Source organism: Ornithorhynchus anatinus, chromosome 1, assembly GCF_004115215.2.
Source record: "Ornithorhynchus anatinus isolate Pmale09 chromosome 1, mOrnAna1.pri.v4, whole genome shotgun sequence".
Classification (NCBI taxonomy): Eukaryota; Metazoa; Chordata; class Mammalia; order Monotremata; family Ornithorhynchidae; genus Ornithorhynchus; species Ornithorhynchus anatinus.
Genome location: NC_041728.1, coordinates 71,476,075 through 71,498,200, shown reverse-complemented (window position 1 = coordinate 71,498,200; position 22,126 = coordinate 71,476,075). Strand labels below are relative to the sequence as shown.

Genomic DNA, 22,126 nt, shown 5'->3' with positions numbered 1-22,126 from the left:
ACCTCCATTTTACAGATGAGGTGACTATGGCACAGAGGAGTTAAATAGCATAATTAAAAAAGAAAAAAATAAGCACTTACTATGTGCCAGGCACTGTACTAAGTGCTGGGGTAGATGCAAGCTAATCAGAATGCAAGCTAATCAGACTGGACACAGTCCCTGTCTCACATGGGGCTCACAGTCCTAATCCCCATTTTACAGATGAAGTAACTGAGGCCCAGAGAGTTAAGTGGCTTGCCCAAGGTCACACAGCAGACAAGTGGCAAAATTGGGATTAGAACTTAGGTTCTTCTGACTCCCACGCCCGTACTCTATCCACTAGGCCTCACTGTTTCTCTATGGGCTCCATGCTCCCATACGGACAAAAAGTTGGATAAATTATGAGTTATCAGTCTACCCTCCCTATTCCCAACTCCTCAACCAAAACACAAACACTGGAGTCTATTGGAATATTAGGGAAGTGGGGCAGAGTGGGGGTAATGGGTTAGGGAGCGGAAAGAGGAAGAACTGAACTACCCTGCTCAAACCAGAAGCCTGTCCTACCTGGATTCTCCTGTCACCCTGGTTTGGGTACCAGGAGACCCTTAAAGCACCACGTAATTGGGAGATTTTCCCAAGTGAGACATCAATGCCTCTTTCAGCCACGCATCTGCCAACAAGATCAGTTATCCAATCAATTCCTGCTAATGCTGATGGCAGCCAGCATGGTGTAGTGGGTAGGGCATGGGCCCGGGAGTTAGAAGGTAATGGGTTCTAATCCTGGTTCTGCCTCATCTGCTGTGTGGTCTTGGGTAAGTCACTTCATTTCCCTGTGCCTCAGTTACCTCAGCTGAAAAATGGGGATTAAGACTGTGAGCCTCATGCAGGACAGGAACTGTGACTAATGCAATTAGCTTATATCCACCCCAGCACTTAATACAGTGCCTGACACATAGTAAGCACTTAATTACCACAATTATTATCATTATTATTAGAAACAGAAACCCAGAAGTCTGAGTCTGTGAGACAAAATAAGGCCACTCCATTCCAGGATCATCAGGTTTAGGAAGTACTCTGAGGGCTGAATGTATTGTGAATAATTATTAGAATTATTTTTATGGCATTTATTAAGTGCCTATTATATGCTAAACATTGGGGTAAGATCAACTGTTTTGATGCAATCTCTGTCTCACAATCTACCTTATCCCCATTTTAGAAATGAAGAAAGTGAGTCCCAGAGAAATAAAGTGACTTGCTCAAGGTCACACAATAGGTTAGTGGCAGAGCTGAGACTTTAACTCAGGTCTCCTGACTCCCAGTCAGTCCTGTGCTCTATTCAACAGGCAATGCTGCCTCTCAGGTTTCCTGGCATTCATGAATATGTGAGTTCCTGTAAACAGCTTCCTTAGAAAAGACCTGTGCGGTTTCCCACAGACAGAACAGAGCTCTTCTTGGGCTGGAATCCAGGCCAATTATCCCCGGCCACAGGAAAGTGTTTTCACCATCAAAACAATTTATTGAGCGCATAAACACATACCATGTGGTACTAGGCTCCTGAGAATACACATTAGAAATGTGAATTACAAACAGACTGTGTGGAAATGTGAGTTACAAGACAGTGCTGACCCCACAAGCTGCTTTAGGAGACAGAGGAGAAAGTTAAATCAACAATTAAAGATAAAAGATCAACAATTAAACAAGCACCAGCTTCTGCTGGAGGAATAATATGTTCTCCCCTCCACTAACCCTAGTAAACCCTATATCAGGACCTTCCTCCATCACTCTCCCTCCACACCAGGGAGCTTGGAACCTAAACCTCCCTTTTCCTCTGCTCCACCTCCTCTCTCCATCATCCCGACTCTCCCCTCTACTCTACAGCACTTGTGTATATAATGTACACATTTATTATTCTAGTTATATTATTAATGATGTGTATACATCTACAATTCTATTTATTTACATTGATAGTACTGATACCTGTTTACTTGTTTTGATGTCTGTCTCTCCCCTTCTAGACTGTGAGCCCGTTTTGGGGCACAGACTGTCTCTATTTGTTGCTGAATTGTACTTTCCAAGCATTTAGTACAGTGCTCTGCACACAGTAAGCACTCAATAAATATGATTGAATGAATGAATGAGCCATGAATGGAAGGTACAGCTGAGATGTTTTAATAAGGGGCAACAAAATACGAACTATTTCTTTGGAAAGAGATGCCCACCATCCTATGAATATCACTATGACCCTGAGAAAGGCAGATAAAAACCATGTAAGATCATCTTTATTCCTTTGATCTCAGCCAAAAAGAGGAGTTGGCATTAAATGTGTAGAAGAATGTGCTGGCTACTTCGTGCAGTCATTTTCATTGACATGATTTAATTTGGGGTTGAGGGTGACAAATCTATTTGAGAATGACAAATCAAATGGAGGTGGGGGTTGGGGGAGGAAACAGAAAAACAATGGTTGCCTGTCTGAGGTGGAGGCAGTGCCGATTTGTTCACTTACTACTACTTATCAAGTGCCTCCATTAGGAGGACTGGCTGGTCACATCTGCACTTTTCTACAGAGTTAATTTATGTGTTCAGGAAGAAAAGGGAGGTGTTTTTTTTTTTTTATTCCACCCAATAATGAAGCGTATCCTCTCTAAAATTCTCACAGCCAGGAAATCTGATTGTTAAGCAAGGTACATTTTAGTAAGACAGGTTCAAGACATGCTTTCATACTGTTTGAACACACAGTGCTTTGGAATAACGTTCATTAAAATAACATTTAATGGCATGCAACAGAGCAAGCATTTAGACATCAAAACGAATCTAATTCAGGACTCACCATTTCTGGATACGTCGAGCTCCACCAACTGCATGAAGTTCGCTATTTCTGGAGGAAGTCGCTGAATTTCATTATCACTAAGTCCAAGTTTCCGTAATTTTACTAGTTGGAAAAATGGCTGAAAGACAAAAGAGTCCTCCGTAAGTGTTAAGCTACATTTATACCATTGCCTTCTTGATTGCACTGTCATTTTAAAGAGGCAGACAGATGCCTGCAATGAATTTGCACCGCTGACAAAGAACACTGGTTAGTTCTTTGCATTCAGAGCCCTGAGATGGCTATATCTTCATTGCAAGGGGGAAACTGAAAAAAGCCCAAAGGGTATCCAGAAGCCCACTCAACATTACAAACGCTAAATTCTGGACTTTGCTTTGCAGATGGAATCCCTATAAACTGGGCCAGATTAAATCAACGGCTACAGGGGCTGAAGCTGCAGATCTCGATCCCAGAGTAAGATGAGGGTGCAACAAGGAATGACCCAGAAGAGCCCCGGGCCACTGCCAAGATGCATGAATCAAGCCATAGCCACCTCAGATAGCAGCTGCAAGCCTCCTGAACTTGCTAACGTGGTTGCTGCTTGGGATGATACTAAAATGGCACCTGAACTAAAACTGGCCAAGATGATCTCTGCACATAACACAACATCAGAGGAGGGGAGGCGGCAATGGAGTTGATCTGCAGTTTCCGCTGACTGACCCACTCCTCCTGCTGATGGGATAGGTGCACAGGAGCCAGATTCAATTTCAGGACCACTGATGAAGCTGGAGGAGAGAAGCAGGGAGGGGGGTAGTGGAAGGTGAGGCAGGGAGGCCATACAAGGTGGCACACTCAAGGCTCGCATGGCTCTCTCCTCCGTCCCAGGACACCCACCCTTCACATTGAGGCCTAGGGATCTGGCAGCCCACAACCAGCAGCCTGTGGTCTGTCTAAGTTCCAGCAGGTGACAGAGTGGGCTCTTTGAGGGGATGCATCCTCTAAGGGACCTGCCCCATTGGGAGGCCCAGGGCGGGTGGCCTGAAAGGACAGCCTGATTGCCCTCCAAAGTCATTAGATTAGGTATGGCTGAGATCTGCCGTTCTGCCTTCCTTCCCCCATCCTGAGTCCCGGGGATGGCGGGGAGGTCCCAGATGTGTAAGGAATGAGCAGGAGAAGGAACAACGGTCTTGGCTTTTACCAGAGAGGCATTCCCGGGCCTCGCCTTTTCTCCTGCCTGGTCCTTGTAGCTAGGGTCGGATCAGCATCTCTGCTGCAGTGAGAGTGTGCCAACGTGAGTGAGGGATGTTCAGAGCTGGGTCCAGATCGCTGCTGGTGAGAATCAAGTAACCAGGGACTGCCAAAACCCAAGCCTGCAGGAGTCTGGGCTCCTGCCTGCAGTTCCTCAGAGACACAAGGAAGGGTGGAGGGTGGCAGTGAAGAGGCTTTGGAGGCAGGTTCAAGATGAAGACAGAGGAGGAGGCCAGACCGCAAAGTATAACCACGAGTCATTCATTCAACTGTATTTACTGAGTACGGACAATGTGCGGAGCACTATACTAAGCACTTGGGAGAGTACAATATAACAATAAACAGACATTCCCTACCCACGATGAGCTTAGAGAAGCAGCGTGGCTCAGTGTAAAGAGCACAGGCTTTGGAGTCAGAGGTCATGAGTTCGAGCCCAGCTCTGCCACTTGTCAGCTGTGTGACTGTGGGCAAGTCACTTAACTCCTCTGTGCCTCAGTTACCTCATCTGTAAAATGGGGATTAAGACTGTGAGCCCCACGCGGGGCATCCTGATTCCCGTGTCTACCCCAGCGCTGAGAACAGTGCTCGGCACATAGTAAGCGCTTAACAAATACCAACATTATTATTACAGTCTAGAAGATGGCATGTGTCATATGGGACCCCCGCACCCAAACTGAATATTCCCAGTACCCAGCACGGCAGGGAGCTTAATTTGGCAAAGCCCAATATGATGTGCGAAAGCATCAAGTAAGTATGAGTCGCAGGCAATTAAAAAATGTTGGAACATCTCTTTATGCCACGAAAGCATTTCCTCTGCCCAGTCTACTTAGAGCTTTCCATTCCGGCTCACCTCAGTTTGCCATTCATCTATCAATGGGATTGCCTACTGCTGCACATTCTTCACAAATGTCCACTCTGGCAAAGCTGTGTTGCAACAGGTATTGCTTCAATGCTGATTATAATGGCTACATTCCTCTGGTTAGTAATCCTATTTTGCCTTTTCAAGTTAAATAAGGCTAGCTATGGATGACGGAACTGCCCAAGAAAGTGGAGGGGCTGTCCGTAGCAGGCCTAAGTCTGTGACACGAGCCCAACCTTAACTCCGCAAGCTTTCAATCTGGTTTGGAGTTAAATAATAATAATAATGTTGGTATTTAAGCACTTACTATGTGCAGAGCACTGTTCTAAGTCCGTCAAAAGGCAGAGACTGTCTCTATCTGTTACCGATTTGTACATTCCAAGCATTTAGTACAGTGCTCTGCACATAGTAAGCACTCAATAAATACTATTGAATACTAAGCACTGGGGTAGACACAGGGTAATCAGGTTGTCCCACATGAGGTTCACAGTCTTAGTCCCCATTTTACAGATGAGGGAACTGGGGCACAGAGAAGTAAAGTGACTTGCCCACAGTGACACAGCTGACAAGCGGCAGAGCCTGGATTCAAACCCATGGCCTCTGACTCCCAAGCCCGTGCTCTTTCCACTGAGCCATGCTGCTTCTCAAATGCCAGAGTGAACCCCACAATGCCCATCAGGACCCCAGAGTGCAAGAGTGCTTTTTGGTCTTCTACCTGTCAATCAACATTCTGCAGAAAAGTCTGCTTCCCAACAGAATAATTCAGATGGTGATGTCACCAATTGGCTCATTCATTTTCTCCTTCATTTACTGGTATTTATTGACTGGTTTCTGCTTGGGAGAGAACAAGGAGTCTAAAATCTAAAGTTCCGTTAGCTGACTTTGAAACTGGATGTTTGCAATCCTAACCCTTAAGTAACTGTGGTAGTAATAATAATAATGTTGGTATTTGTTAAGCACTTACTATGTTCAGAGTACTGTTCTAAGCGCTGGGGTAGACACAGGGGAATCAGGTTGTCCCACATGGGGCTCACAGTCTTAATCCCCATTTTACAGATGAGGGAACTGAGGCCCAGAGAAGTGAAGTGACTTGCCCACAGTCACACAGCTGACAAGTGGTGGTAGTAAAAATAAGACATGAAAAGGAGTATCTTCTTTGAAAAATGTATGTTGAGGACAGTGATCGGTGATTTAAAAAAATATAAAACTCCATGCAACAGGGAATAGGACATCTTATTTTCAAATAAAAAAAAAATAATTGAAACAGCCTGAATCTCTCTGAGCTATTACAGGAGACGCCCAATCATCCTTCTTAAGAGTGCCAGCTTTTAAAAAACCATGAATTGTTGGGGTGTTTTTTTTTTTAACGAGCATATTTTAAGAGCAAATGAATCTTATATGCTATACACTGCTCCAGTTACTTGCAACTGAAGTTTGGTGAGTGTCCAAAATGATGAATGCTCCTTGGACATGTGTGATTTTTATGATTGAAAAGTTTACATTCAAAAGACCAAATAAGATCTTTTTTAGAAGCCTGCTCCATTAGGCAGTACAAAAACCACTCCAAGACAGCCACATATCTAAATGACTGTGCCCAAACCAATTGTTCAGTCTGACAGTTTCATAACACGGCAATGTGTTTACTCAAATATGAATGCTGCCTTTGTTTCTGAGGAAGTGCAGTAAGGCACAAGTACAAGAGAACATCTCTAATCCCACAGGCCTGGGTCACATTCGGAACCGACAATGGTTAGCTGACAGATGAAATCCAGTCTGTGGAGATTTCTGATTGGAAAACAGGCAAAAGTCTAATTACTACAACAGGTGGAGGATGATCAAACTCCACACCTGAAATTCAACTGTAATAACAATAGTGGTATTTATTTAGTGCTTACTATGTGCCAAGCACAGAATTAAATAGAGGTAGATGAAAGATAATCAGGTGAGACATAGTCCCTGCTCCACATGGGGCACACAGTCTAAGTAGGAAAGGAGGAGAGGTATTAAATCCCCAATTTTTTTTTCCTCAGATAAAGAAAATGAGGCACAGAAAAGTCATGTGACTTGTCCAAGGTCACACAGCAGGCAAGTGACAGGACAAGGATTAGAACCTGGGCCTGTGCTCTTTCCACTAAAGCACACTTCTTAGGAAATGAAACAAATGTAGGATGTCATTTTTGACACCTTCATTCGTGTTCAATTGCATATTTCATCACATACTGAACTAGTCTCAAAAACTGACAGAAAATATTGAGATAAAATAGGCATTTAAAAAAATCCAATTTGCCACATTCTACAAAGTAAAGGACTTTCTCCTCTCCATGTCAAAATCTAAATCACCCAATATATATAATTACCCTACTTAAAACTCACTTACCCTACTTAAAACTCACCTACCCTACTTAAAACTCACCTCCTCCAAGAAGCCTTCCCAGACTGAGTTCCCCTTCTCCCTCTACTCCCTCTACCGCCCCCCTTCACCTCTCCGCAGCTTAACCCTCTTTTCCCCCCATTTCCCTCTGCTCCTCCCCCTCTACCTTCCCATCCCCTCAGCACTGTACTCGTCTGCTCAAATGTATATATTTTCATTACCCTATTTATTTTGTTAATGAAATGTACATCGCCTCGATTCTATTTAGTTGCCATTGTTTTTACAAGATGTTCTTCCCCTTGACTCTATTTATTGCCATTCTTCTTGTCTGTCCGTCTCCCCCGATTAGACTGTAAGCCCGTCAAAGGGCAGGGTGTCTATCTGTTGCCGATTTGTTCATTCCAAGCGCTTAGTACAGTGCTCTGCACATAGTAAGCGCTCAATAAATACTATTGAATGAACAGCCATGACTAGCCAAGAAAGTCTTGCTGAGGCCACTACTGGGGCCTTCATTCCATTTTGGAGGCTGCCCCTTTAAAAACTGAACTGTCCAACTACACAGAACTCTTTTCCACACAGGTTTCCTCCTTTTTCCCTTCCCCCTAGACTGTGAGCTCCAGATGGGACAAGGACTACATCTGATTTGTTTATTTTGTATCTTCCACTAGTGCTTAGCACACAGTAAGTGCTTACCCAATACCACCGTATTATCATTATCCCTTTCTCCATAAGACCCACTTGTTTTCCAGACTACATCCAACTCTGAATAACAACTGAGGTATTCGTTAGGAACTTAGTATGTGCCAAACACTGAATTATGAGAAACAGCATTGCCTAGTAGATAGAGCATAGGCCTGGGAGTCCAAAGGACCTGGGACCAAATCCTGGCTCTGCAAGTTGTCTGCTGTGTGACCTTGGGCAAGTGACTTAACTTCTCTGTGTCTAAGCTATCTCATCTGTAAAATAGGGATTAAGACTGTTAGCTTCATGTGCTACATGCACTGTGTCCAATCAGATTATCTTGTACCTACCCCAGTGCTTAGTACAGTGCTTGGCACATAGTTAACACTTAAATACCATTTTAAAAAAAAGCTATTCACTGTAGTACATACAAGATCATCAGGTTGGACATAGTCCCTTTCCCACATGGGACTCATAGTCGAAGCAGGAGAAAGAACAGGTTTTGAATTCTCATTTTACAGAAGAAGAAACTGAGTCACAAAGGAGGAGGAGCAGGGAGAAGGAGGAGGGAGAGTGGAAGCAGCATGGCATAGTGGATAGAGCATTGGTCTGAGAGTCAGAAGGTCATGGGTTCTAATCCCAGCTCCGCCACTTGTCTGCTGTGTGACCTTGGTTAAGTCTGTCACTTCTCTGTGCCTCATTTACCTCAACTGTAAAATGGGGAATGAGATTGTGAGTTCTACATGGGACAGGGATTGTGTCCACCCTGACCTGCTTGTATCCACCCCAGAGCTTAGAACAGTGCTTGGCACATAGCGCTTACCATAATTATTATAATTATGCCCCTGTGAGTGGCTGCTGTCATGGCTACTGGGGCTGCTCTGGAGAACTGCTGGTGGACAGTCACCTCCTAGGAAACCAACACAGCCTCCCTAAAAACCTGGATCTTTTTCTTCTATCAGCTTCCCCAAAGGAAAATATTTCTCTTTCCTCCCTTTGTCTTCTGTCAGGATGGCAAAAGGAACAATTGTTTTAGTTGTCTGGGAAAGGCTGCCAGTGCAGAACAGGACAGTTGTGGTGCTGAAAGCACAAGGCACCATCCCGCCTGACTGCCAGCTCCAGCTACACCAGGCCCCATAATGATATGTTGGCCCAGTAGATTCTGTGTGACACAATTACATGGAGGTGGATGACAAATCACTGGGATCCAAAAACACTATTTGCCATGATGTCTTACGTCCACCCCTGCTTCTTTGTGTGGCAAGATGGTTTTTTTTTTCCCTTTCTAAATTTGACAAAATACTTGAGTCTATTTCAGCCCAGATCTTCCTCCTCCTAACAGTGCTGGATTGCTGGCACTAGATCTGGGATGTTTTCTCTGATAAAGTGAATGAGGCTGGAGAACCCGGACCACTACGATCCAGTGGAGCAAGAACCGCTGAGTCTAGGGAGCCCTGATCCTCCTAAATTAGGTGTGTGACCCTGCCCCTGCCAGACTCTGGCCCTCTTGGTGATTGAAAATGTCTCAACAATGCAAAGGCAACACCCTTCCAAAAAGAGTCTCGCTCAAAGTAGCAAGAAAGTGTGGCAAAGACTACTTATTTTAAATATGAAAAGAATTGAATTATAATGTAAAATCCCAGAATACAATGTGAAAGGTGGTTTCAGGATTAAAATCACAACTCCTGAAAGCTGGGAAGAAAACCAAGACCTGAACTGAAACTCCCTTGCCCGGATACTGCCTGGAAAAAAATGAGAAATGACACAGAGGGCTTTGCAACAGATTTGCAGAGAGCATGGAAAGTGAAGCAGAAAATAATTATAGTGCTGGGTGGGACTTTGAAAGGTCAACTTGTCCAGCTCTCTGCCTCTAAGCCAAGAAATGATCATACCATCAGTCCAGATCTCAAGAGAAGGGAATTCCATTACCTCCATGGCTAGTATTTCCCATCAGAATGGGATTCCCTTCTTCTTGTTCCCTTCCAGCTCAGAGACTGGTACTGTAGGGAGAATAATAATAATAATATGGTATTTGTTTAGCCCTATGTGCCAGGCACTGTACTAAGTTTTGGGGTAAATACAAACAAATCAGGGGGGACCCAGTCTCTGTTCCACATGGAGCTCACAGTTTCAATCCCCATTTTACAGATGAGGTAAATAAGGCCTAGAGAAGTGAAGTGACTTGTCCAAGGTCTCACACAGCAGATAAACAGCAGAGCCAGGATAAGAACTCATGACCTTCTGACTCCCAGACCCATGCTCTATCACTGGGCCATGCTGCTTCTCCAACAGAAGAATGGCCAGAGAGGAGGAGGAAGAAAGGAAAGCAAGACAGCTAACAGACTCAGAACTGAAAACGAGAACAATACCTACAAGGGAAAGCAAATCTCCACTCCCTTAAAGGGCTCCAGTTTTATTTAAAGCAAACCAGTAAGCAAGTGGATTAACCTCATCCTCCCCCTAGGAAAGCAAACACAAAGCATATACCCAGAGGGCAGTGAAATTCTGCTAGTGGCACAAGCATAAGGGAATCAGAAATAGAGAGATCTTGGTGGAACAGGGCCTACGAGGGGTGGCAGAATGAGGAGAGGAAAGAAAATATGAAGTATCTGCCAGCACACATTCATAGAAAGAGTAAGTATCTACAGAATTTACCTCAACTGCTTTTACTTGGCACGAAGCAGACTGAATGCAGTATACTGCTCCTGGATCTGGGGAAAGCCCAATTAAAAAGAAGAGTGGAAATGGTGGGGAGTGGGAGAGAGGAAACTGAGATGATGGGAAATGGAGAAGGCAAGAGAGAGAGGGAAAGAGGAGATGGGGAATATGAGAGAGGAGGGGGAAGAAAAAGAAAGGACAGGAAGGAAGGCAGCAGGAAAGGTGGAGATGGTGGTGGGGGTCTTTTCCTCCCTCTTCTCCCCTGCAGAGGTCAGCAGTCACTCTGCCATAGCCTTCCCGCCCAGTCGAGGTAACTTCCACCAACCACCAGCCAAACCCTAAACCCAATCTGCAGACACGGCGAGGGGCATTGGCGAATAGCAGCCACAGCACAACTGGCCCCTTTTAGGCCACATATGGAAGCTTCTGGCACAGCCAGATGAAGTGCTTAGACCCAACAGAAATTTTCACTTCAATGACTGCTCTGGATAAAGGTATCCGTGTCTCGACCTTAACCTATAATGGCACCCTCGATGGGCACCTCCCTTCCCTTCACCCTAACAAACCTGTGTGGTGGCAGAACAGAATCCCCCAGAGCAAGATGCCTGGTCACCTCCCATAAGCCCTTCCAGCTGAAATGCACCCCTCTTAGAGAAAACGCACAGTTAAGAATGGTTCCACTGGGGGTTTGAAAAAATGTGAAAGTGAAAAATCCTAATCATAGTCCCAGCCTTGCCATAATTAAATTTCGGGCAACTCGACTCCCCTTCAGGAAATGAAAAGGGCTAGAAACCAAACCATCATGCATTGGTCAGCAGAAAGCAAATGCAGTGAAGAACTGAATGGCATGCTAGGAAATGGGATTAAATCAGCACCAGGGCTTTTAAAACACACACCAATGGGATAGGAGCTACAAAAAAAACTAAGGAAAAATGTGCTCAAAAATTGCACCGAATAATTCTGAAAGGAAAAAACCTAGTTGTTGACATTTCTTCAAAGGCAGTTAAAAGAAAAACTGATCACTTAAAAATGAACAAAATGATAGACTTGTTATCAGATGATGAAAATATGAAGTATTTGCCAGCGCACATTCATAGAAAGAGTAAGTATCTACAGAATTTACTTCAACTGCTTTTACTTGGCACGAAGCAGACTGAATGCAGTATTCTGCTCCTGGATCTGGGGAAAGCCCAATTAACTCGATCAATTATTGAGCACTTTACGCAAAGTAATGTACTAGATCTTGGGAGAATATAATAAAATGAGTAGGCACAATTCCCTTTTCAAAAAAATTTACAATCTAGCAGGGGGAGACAGACACTAAAATAAATTACAGGGAGAAGCAACAGTGGTTAAAGACATGTCCACAACTGCTATCGGGGAGTACCCATGTGCTTAATCATTTCATTTGCAAATTTTTTGCTAATTACAGGATTCTACATATATGAACAGCAAGATGATCGAATGTATTTTCTAAGACTTCAGGAGAGCAGCCGTGAGAACATTCAATAATTGAACCTGCAGTGAGTCTTTTTCCTAATTAGGCTGTGCAGAGCTATAGTTACTTGGATTAAAATCAACTGAGATTCATTTTAAAGGGACACTGATAAATAGGGCTATATTTAGGCAGAAAGGGATGTCTTCCCAAGCCAGTACGACAATATATATTGCCTAATGATTTAGAAGTGCAAGAAAGCAGCATATACTGAATTCTGCAGGTAATTCTTAATCAATAAATGCTATCTGTTTTTTGTTGGGTTTTTTTTTAAGCACTTACTATGTGCCAGGCATTGTACTAAGTGCCAGGGTAGATACAAGAAAATCAGGTTGAACACAGTCCATGTCCCACAGGGGGATCACAGGTATTGAATCTTCATTTTATGGATGAGGGAACTACAGCACAGAGAAGTGAAGCAACTTTCCCGAGACGAGTAACTGAGCTGGGATGAGAACTCAGGTCTTCTGATTCCCAGGTCCATGCTCTTTCCACTAGGCCAAGCTGCTTCTCAAAGTTGAAAACTCTCCCAAGGGTCTAGGGATGAAAGAAAGCAAGCCAGGCAAATGAGTCCAAAGTGCACTATCTTGGGGAAAGCTGCTAACTATCGTATCCAGAAAGAGAGCTGGAAAGCTAGAAAGGATTGAAAGCAACCAGTGGGAGATACTAAACTCCTAATGCGATATGATAAAAAGAGTTCTGGCGATTTTTAAGCTGAGTCAGACCACACAGAAAACCACAGTTATCTATGTGCTGCACTAAGTCTGGAAATAATTGTGGCATTTATATATGGTGCTTTTTGCTGATAGTGAATGGCAGAAAGATGTAAACAAAGTGTTTTATATAAAAAAGCCACAAGAATATGATAAAAGGACTGGAAATATAGACTTCCAGTAAGATGAGTTGAGCCCAAATGGCATAGGTAAGTTATAAATGGTAGGGATATATGATAGTCTGCAAACATTTGGAATGAAAAAGTGTTATGAGGTGAGAGGGAGTATGTGAGAATGACTATTTTGTCTTAGTGTAGACTGAATGAATAATAATTGCAGTATTTGTTAAGCACTTACAGTGTGCCAAGAACTGAACTAAGCCCTGGGTAGATACAATGCAATCCGATATAATTGTCAGTTCAACCTTCACAACATCACTAAAATCCACCCTTTCTTCTCCATCCAAACTGCTACCATGTTAATACAAGCACTTCTCCTATCCCGCCTTGATTAATCCATCAGCCTCCTTACTGACTTTCCTGCCTCTCCGCATTTCATTCCACTGACCTGATTATTTTTCTACAAAATTATTCAGTCCATGTTTCTCCACTCCTCAAGAGCCTCCAGAGGTTGCCCATCCACTCAACATCAAACAGAAACTCCTCACCACCAGCTTTAATTAACTCACCTCCCTCCTACCTGAGCTCTTTGATTTCCTACAACAGCCCAGCCCATACACACCACTCCTCTAATGCCAACCTACTCACTGTACCTCAATTTCGTTTACCCTGTTGATGACCCGCCCCACATCCTGCCTCTGGCCTGGAACTCTCTCCCTCTTCATATCCGACAGGTGATTTCCCTCCCCACCTTCAAAGCCTTATTTAAAGCACATCTCTTCCAAGTGGCCTTCTCCGACTAAGCCATCATTTCCTCTTCTCCCACTCCCTTCTCCGTCACACTTGCACTTGAATTTGCACCATTTATTCACTCCACCCTCAGCATTCTTGTACATATCCGTAATTCTTTTTTTTTATATTAGTGTCTCTCTCCACGCCCTAGACTGTAAACTGCTTGTGGGAAGGGAACGTGTCTACTGTACTCTCCCAAGTGGTTGGTACAGTGCTCTGCACAAAATAAGTGCCTAATAAACATGATTGCCTGATATAATCCCTGTCCCAAGGAGCTCACAGTCTAAGGTGGACAAAAAATAAGTATTTTATCCCCATTTTATCAATGAGAAAACTGAGGCACAGAGAAGTGGTTTTGCTCAAGGTCACAGTAAGCGGCAGGGTCAGGATTAGAACCCAGGTGCCCTTACTTTCAACTAGGCCACACAGCTTGTCACAACTGGATACGTTCATTCCCCAGTCAAGGATGGGAGTGGTGCTGTCCTCCTAAACATACATCTCCTGACTGAGCAAGCGCTGCCTATAGTGGCCAAGTTATAAACTGAAAATCAGGAAGGTTTCCCAACAGTGAGAATTACCTGATTCTAACATGTGTTCCACGCTGACAAAAGCTTTCATTAATCTAAACATTTGAAGCCAGCGATGGCAAAGCAGGACAGGACTTAACCTAAGCAGCCATGGCAGGCAGGGTGACACACGGATCTCCCATGCCTGGGGAGGAGCCCTTGGTCCAGGTGACTAGAGTTCAACAGATGGATTTCTGAACCCTCCAAGGATAATGGAGGAAGGAATCAAGCAGCAACACAAGGAAGAAAATAAAAGAAACTGGGTCACTAAACACACTTCCTCCTTTACCCAGAACCTTCTTACATATGGATCCCTTTCACCTTCTATCCAATCCCAAAATTCCAGAAGGAGATCACAAGAAATCTCGAGGGAGCTGTAGTCTTCACAGCCCCTGCTTACCTGCTGGCTCCCACACCCAGCTCATCGCAGCCCTTGGCTCCAGCACTAGGTGCCTACATTTCAGAATGTAAGCTGGAAAGTCTAGACTGTAAACTCATTGTGGGCAGGGAATGTGTCTGTTTATTGTGGTATTGTACTCTCCCAAGTGCTCAGTATAGTACTCTGCTTATACTATGTACTCAGTAAGTACGACTGAATGAATGAATGGGCAAAGGATGGTGATTTCCACTACTCCTGTCATGGCATAGCAACAGCCATCCACAGTAATTCTGTGTCAATCAGCAGACGTATTCCACCTATTTAAATTTCCCACTTTTAAGCTTACTTTCTGCTCCTGCTACAGCTGTACAACCTGCATTTGCCTGCTTCTGCCATTAGCTTGTAAACTCCTCAAGGACAGGGATTATGAATTTTGCTTTTATCATTCTCTCCCAAGTCTCTAGGATGGTACTTAGAACAACTAGTCACTCCACAGATTCTATTAAATGAAAAGCAATAAACTTAATAGTTACTGCTAAGTATGTAAATGTTCCCTTGAAGCCTCATATTTATTTTCAATTACTAAAATAACTGGTTGCAAATAATGAATGTGGTTGTTAGTTAACATGGGCATTGTGAAAATCAAGACAAATGGAGTTGGTTGGAGTAACTCAAGGAAATTCCTGATAAATCATAAGCTCCTTGAAGGCATGAATTGGATCTACCAACTGCATTCTCCTGTAGTCTCCCAAGTGTTTATAACAGTGCTCTGCATACAGTAAGTGCTCAATAAAGCCCACTGATTAATTCCAAACAGAATAAAGTGGTGATTCCTAAGTGTGAACACACTTCTGTCTTCCTGCAGTCCCACCAGGATAAAGTGGGCATACTCATCAAGATATGGTCAAATTCAAATTTTCCCTTATCTCTTCCACTTAAAAAACAGCTGTGACCCACAAGGAAGATCTGAATAGAACTGCTGACTCGGTCTAAATGGTAGCAAGAGCTGAGGAACATTACTCTGACCATTGAAAGATTAATGCTACCGGCTGAACCGACAAACTAATTAGGAGAGCCATTTCATGCTGCCTGGCAGGAATAAAAGCAGCTGAGTTCAACAGGAGGAAGAGCTCCTTTGCTTTCAAATTCAGCCTGATGGGAATTACAGAGTTGTACCTCTTGAAGTGGGCAAAACAGCACAAAACACAGATGGAAGTCCTTGCAATTGAGAATTGAAGATTAAAATGAATACACATTTAACAGTGCCAGACTCTGAAATTCTCCTATAATAATAATGGGGGTTGGCATTTGTTAAGCACTTACTCTGTGTAAAGCAATGTACTAAGCACTAGGATAGATAAGGTAATTAGGTCCAACAGTCCCTGTCCCTCAACAGCCTCACAGTATAAGGAGGGAAAGCAGACACCGAACCCCCTTTTTATAGATGAGGAAACTGAGGCATAGAAAAATGAACTGACTTGCTCAAGGTCACACAGCAGGCTAGTGGCAGAGCTGGCATATGAACCAAGGTCCTTTCTCCCCCCCTCTCCACTACCCACACTGGGCCATGCTGCTTCTTATTATTCAATGGCATTTTCTGAACACTTATGTGCAGAGCACTGGACTAAGCACACGGGAAAGTACAACAGAATTTGCAGACACTTTCCTTGCCCATAAAGAGCTTAGAGTCTAATCCCTTCTTGCCACAGCGGCTGAGGCTTACATCCTGTCCCGCTGGTGCAGGTCAGATGCAAGCTGGAGCCACAGCCTTTAACTGCTGGGAAGGTTGTGGTTTGGGCCAGGGGGTGGCCCTGCCAGGGTGGGGAGGAAGGACCCTGGAAACTGATCCTTTAGCCAAACGGACCACTGTCACTCTCGCTTATATCACTGTCCTTGCTTTGTTTTAGCTTCACCCTGTTATTCTATCCTCAAGAGTCTGTCGTCAGTTTCCTCCCCTTTTGGTCTGAGAGCCCACTGTGGGCCAAGAACCAGGTCTGTCTTTGAACCTTACCAGTGCTTAGCACAAAAAAATACAATTAAAAAAATCATAGAACCATGCCAGACCTTTCTCGCCTTAGAGACAATCTCAGTTCTTTTTCACATGAGGGGCACCAGCCAGAAGGCTGGCAGTGATCCTCTTTAGCCTCCCACCTTCTCCCCCACATCTTGGGCTAATGAATGGATGGGAAGGGGGCCCGCAAGTAACCCAACCTGAACTTTCTCTGAGAAGTCTCCTGTAAAAGTTGACCAGTGAAGGTTTCTGGTTCGAAAAACCTCTAGAAATCTTACAAGATTAATCGGAGACTGTAAAACTGTCAGCTCTAGTAAAAGGACAAAAAATTGGCCTCAGAATTGACTCAAGCTCTTTCTCATAGGTGGTTTCAATCTATCATAGGCCAAGTTTATTAGTGAAAGAATTCAGCCAATTCACAGAGAGTTTAACACCCTAATTACAGGCTTCCAAAAGGACCAGGTCATGTTCCTCTCACTGAACAGGTTTGAATTTAAGAGCAAGCCAGATAGTAGAGAAGCCTCTTTTTAAACACCTCCCAGGCAAGAGACTCCACAACCCATCTCAGTAATTCATCAACCTCCATCATGAAATACTTAATTTACCTAACCTAAACACACATATGCCCATTTAAATTTATTCCTCATGTTCACTCCCCAGTCACCATCCTCTGCTGGGTGCATTAAAACTCTTCAAAGTGCTTGACGAGAATTAAGTTTTCATCCTTGGTCTTCCTTCTCCATGATAAATAACCTAAGGTCCCAATTTCTTCTCCAGGAGATATTGTGAGCTAATCTTGGTTCCATTACTTCTCTTGTGTGACAATGGACAAAAATCAATCAATGATATTTATTAAGCACTTACAGTGTGCAGAGCACTGTACTAAGCACTTAGGAGAGTACAATACAATGGTGTTATCAGACAAATTCCCTATCCAGAAGGAGCTTATAGTCTAATAATAATAATGGTATTGGTTAAGTACTTACTATGTGCCAAGCATTGTTCTAAACATTGAGGAAGATAGATGATAATCAGGTCAGACACAGTCCCTACCCAACACAGGCTTCACAGTCTAAATTGTAATCCAGTCCCTTCCCCTTAAATAATCCAGGAACTTCTTTTCCAGCCATTTCTCAAAAATCTCCAGAGAAGATTGCACAGCCTCCACTGACAATGCATTTCAGTGTCTTCAGAAATCTTTGGGATTCCTCTCTTTAAATAAAAACATATATCACCAGAGGGTGGCTTAAGACTTGCCCACAATATCACTATTATGTGAGAGAGACTACATTCATTTCTAAACCCCATCCCCTGCCCTAATCAATATACAGTGGCAGCCCTCAAAGACAGATGGTAGCCTCCAAAGACAGAACCAAGCTCATGATGATGAGTATGGTGGGGGTTCATGCACTTGTGTGGTTTTGGGGTGCCCCTTGAACTTGTGGAGATCCATAGGGGTGGACAGCCTCCATCTAGACAGGGAGACAGGCATTACCATAAATTACAAAAATGCACATAAGTTCTGTGGGGCTGAGAGGGTGGGGGCACTATCAAGTGCTTAAGGACGTTGGAGAAGGGAGAGGTAGTAGGGAAAATGAGGGTTTAGCTGGGGAAGGCCACTTGGACAAGTGATTTTAATACTGCTTTGAAGGTAGGGAGGATGACAGTCTGCCAGATATGAAGGGGGAGGAAGTTCAAGGTAGAGGGTGGACATGGGTAAGAGGTAGGCAATGAGACAGTGACACTGAGGTAAAGTGAGTAGGTTGCCATTAGAGGAGCAGTGTGAATGTGTTGAGTTATAGTAAGAGATCAGTCAGATAAAGTAGGAGGCAAAGAGCTGACTGAGTGCCTTGGAACCAACCCAACCTAGAAGTAGCATGGTCTAGTGGATAGAGCACAGGCCTGAAAGTCAGAAGAAGTTGGGTTCTAATTCTGACTCCACCACTTATCTGCTGTGTAACCTTGGGCAAGTCACTTAATTTCTCCATGTCTAAATTACCCATCTGTAAATGGGGTAATGGATTAATACTGTGAGCCCCACGTAAGGTATGGATGTTCAAACTTAGTACATTGCCTGGCACATAGTAAACACTCAACAAGTACCATAATTATTATCTTGTATCTACCCCACTGCTTAGTACAGTGGATTCTAATCCTGGCTCCACCACTTGTCTGCTGTGTGACCTTGGGCAAGTCACTTAACTTCTCTATGCCTGAGTTACCTCATTTGGAAAATGGGGAATAGGACTATGAGCCCTACGTGGGACAACCTGATTTCCCTGTATCTACTCCAATGCTTAGAACAGTGCTTGGCACATAGTAAGTGCTTAAATACCGTAATTATTATTATAGTGCCTGGCACCTAGTAAGGGCTTAATAAATACCATTAAAACACATAAGGAGTTTCTGCTTGGGGCAGAGGTGGATGGACAACCACTGGAGGTTCTTGAGTGGGGAAATGTGTACTGAACATTAAAAAAAAAAATGATCAGGGCAGCCAAGTGAAGTAGGGACTGGAGTAAGAAAAGACAGGAGGCAGGGAGGTCAATAAGGAAGCTGGTGCAGTAATCAAGGCAAGATGCAATAAGTGCTTGGATCAGCAGAATAGCAGTGTGGATGGAGAGGAAAGGGAGGATTTTAACAATGTTGTGAAGGTAGAACCAACAGGATTTGGTAACATTGAATATGTGGGTTGAATGAGAGCAATGAATTGAGGATTATGCCAAAGTCTGACCTTCTGTAGTAGGAAGGATTGTGGAGTTGTCTACAATGGTGGGAAAAACAATGTGATCCTTGGGGAGGAAAAGCACCAGTCCTTTTTTCATTTAAGAAATAATCTGTTTATAGATAAATTTTATACAAATATTGCTCATATACCCTAGTTTCTCTCTTCTGTGTGGCTCAACCAACCCTTCCTAAGCCTGTCTGCAACTCTTCTTCCAGGTAATACTATCAGAGAAGACATGCTGCACCCATTAATGTGAGTTAAAAATACAGGATGCAGACCTTTCTAGCTCTCCTATTTCTCAGGATTTATAAATGCAACTTTTTTTTTTCATTTGCCATGAAACTAAGTGAATTGGATTTATTGAGCAACATTGTTTTTTCAGGCAGTTATGTCATGCCCAGCCTGAAAAGTGAGCAATTAAAATAGTCCAACCCATAGTCCCTGAATGGTAAACAGCAGACTGGGACTAACCTGCTTTGAGATGATCTTCCAATTCATAAATTTTAGAAGCACATATTGATGTCTGAAAAATTAGTTTTTTTAAAATCACTGCAATATTCTGAAAGATAAAAAGTGGATTTTACTGCACTGTATCAAAGATCACAGTGGGCCTTTATGTTCTCAAAAAACTTACTTCATCTCTACCTTTTCCTATTTCCCCCAACTTTTAAACAACATATAATAGGTGGATCGTTGTTCTCAAAATAAACCCTTCCTTTTCCATGTTTACCTTTCTCACACATGCTGAGCCCACAGTTTCCTAATGGCTTTACCAAAACAGCCTGCACAAGGCAACATGGAAAAAGCAGGGACTCGATTCCCTAGCAACTCACTAACACAGCTCCACAAAAACAAACTGGGGCAACTTAATCCTAACGTCTCATCACCACGATTTAGCTACCCAGTCCAAATTGAATAGTAAATTTGAAATGGAAACCTCAACCGTAACTCTGTTTACTGATTTGACAGCTACCATCACAAGGGGAGCCTTCTTCAAAACTTTGTTTCATCTTTCTGATCATTTAAAGCTGTGAGAGAAGCTTTACAGCTTCTCCCACTCCATTCATTCATTCAATAGTATTTATTGAGTGCTTACTATGTGCAGAGCCCTGTACTAAGCGCTTGGAATGTACAAGTCGGCAACAGATAGAGACGGTCTCTACCCTTTGACGGGCTTACAGTCTAATCGGGGGAGACAGGCAGACAAGAACAATGGCAATAAATAGAGTCAAGGGAAAGAACATCTCATAAAAACAATGGCAACTAAATAGAATCAGGGTGACGTACATCTCATTAAACAAAATAAACAAAATAAATAGGGTGATAAAGATATATACAGTCGAGCGGATGAGTACAGTGCTGAGGGGGTGGGACGGGAGAGGGGGAGGAGGAGAGGGAAAGGGGGGAGAAGAGGGTTTAGCTGCGGAGAGGTGAAGGGGGGGTAGAGGGAGCAGAGGGAAGAAGGGGGGAGCTCAGTCTGGGAAGGCCTCTTGGAGGAGGTGAGTTTTAAGTAGGGATTTGAAGAGGGGAAGTGAATTAGATTGTCTGAGGTGAGGAGGGAGGGTATTCCAGGACTGCGGGAGGACGTGGCCCGGGGGTGGACGGCGGGATAGGCGAGACCGAGGGACGGTGAGGAGGTGGGCGGCAGAGGAGCAGAGCGTGCGGGGTAGGCGGTAGAAAGAGAGAAGGGAGGAGAGGTAGGAAGGGGCAAGGTGATGTAGAGCCTTGAAGCCTAGAGTGAGGAGTTTTTGTTTGGAGCGGAGGTTGATAGGCAACCACTGAAGATGTTTAAGAAGGGGAGTGACATGCCCAGATCGTTTCTGCAGGAAGATGAGCCGGACAGCGGAGTGAAGAATAGACCGGAGCGGGGCGAGAGAGGAGGAAGGGAGATCGGAGAGAAGGCTGACACAGTAGTCTAGCCGGGATATAACAAGAGCCTGTAGCAGTACGGTAGCCGTTTGGGTGGAGAGGAAAGGGCGGATCTTGGAGATATTGTAAAGGCGAAACCGGCAGGTCTTGGTAACGGATAGGATGTGTGGGGTGAACGAGAGAGATGAGTCAAAGATGACACCGAGTTTGCGGACCTGAGAGATGGGAAGGATGGTCGTGCCATCCACAGTGATAGGGAAGTCTGGGAGAGGACCGGGCTTGGGAGGGAAGATGAGGAGCTCAGTCTTGCTCATGTTGAGTTTTAGGTGGCGGGCCAACATCCAGGTGGAGACGTCCTGGAGGCAGGAGGAGATGCGAGCCTGAAGGGAGGGGGAGAGGACAGGGGAAGAGATGTAGATCTGCGTGTCATCTGCGTAGAGATAGTAGTCAAAGCCATGAGAGCGAATGAGTTCACCAAGGGAGTGAGTGTAAATGGAGAACAGAAGAGGGCCAAGAACTGACCCTTGAGGAACTCCAACAGTTAAAGGATGGGAGGGGGAGGAGGGGCCTGCGAAGGAGACCGAGAATGACCGGCCAGAGAGATAAGAGGAGAACTGGGAGAGGACGGAGTCCGTGAATCCAAGGTGAGATAAGGTGTTGAGGAGGAGGGGATGGTCAACAGTGTCAAAGGCAGCTGATTCCAGATCATCCTACAGCTGATATAAATGAATTAAGTGTGGATGTGCTCAGATCCTACAACATATTTAAGAAATGGCTAATTATTTGCCCAAATCTTGGCTCAACTGGAATCGGGACTGGGTTGCTTCTCTCCTGGGCTGCAAACATCCAGTTTGT

General features: G+C 44.1%; 1 protein-coding gene across 1 annotated transcript in view; it reads right to left on the bottom strand.

The window, feature by feature from the left end:
* LRRC1 (leucine rich repeat containing 1) overlaps window positions 1-22,126 on the bottom strand; it is a 159,669-nt gene that overhangs the window by 104,875 nt on the left and 32,668 nt on the right. The window contains exon 2 of the mRNA XM_029072931.2: window positions 2,807-2,924. Coding sequence (XP_028928764.1) covers window positions 2,807-2,924 — 118 coding nt within the window. The remainder of the gene's footprint in view (window positions 1-2,806; window positions 2,925-22,126) is intronic.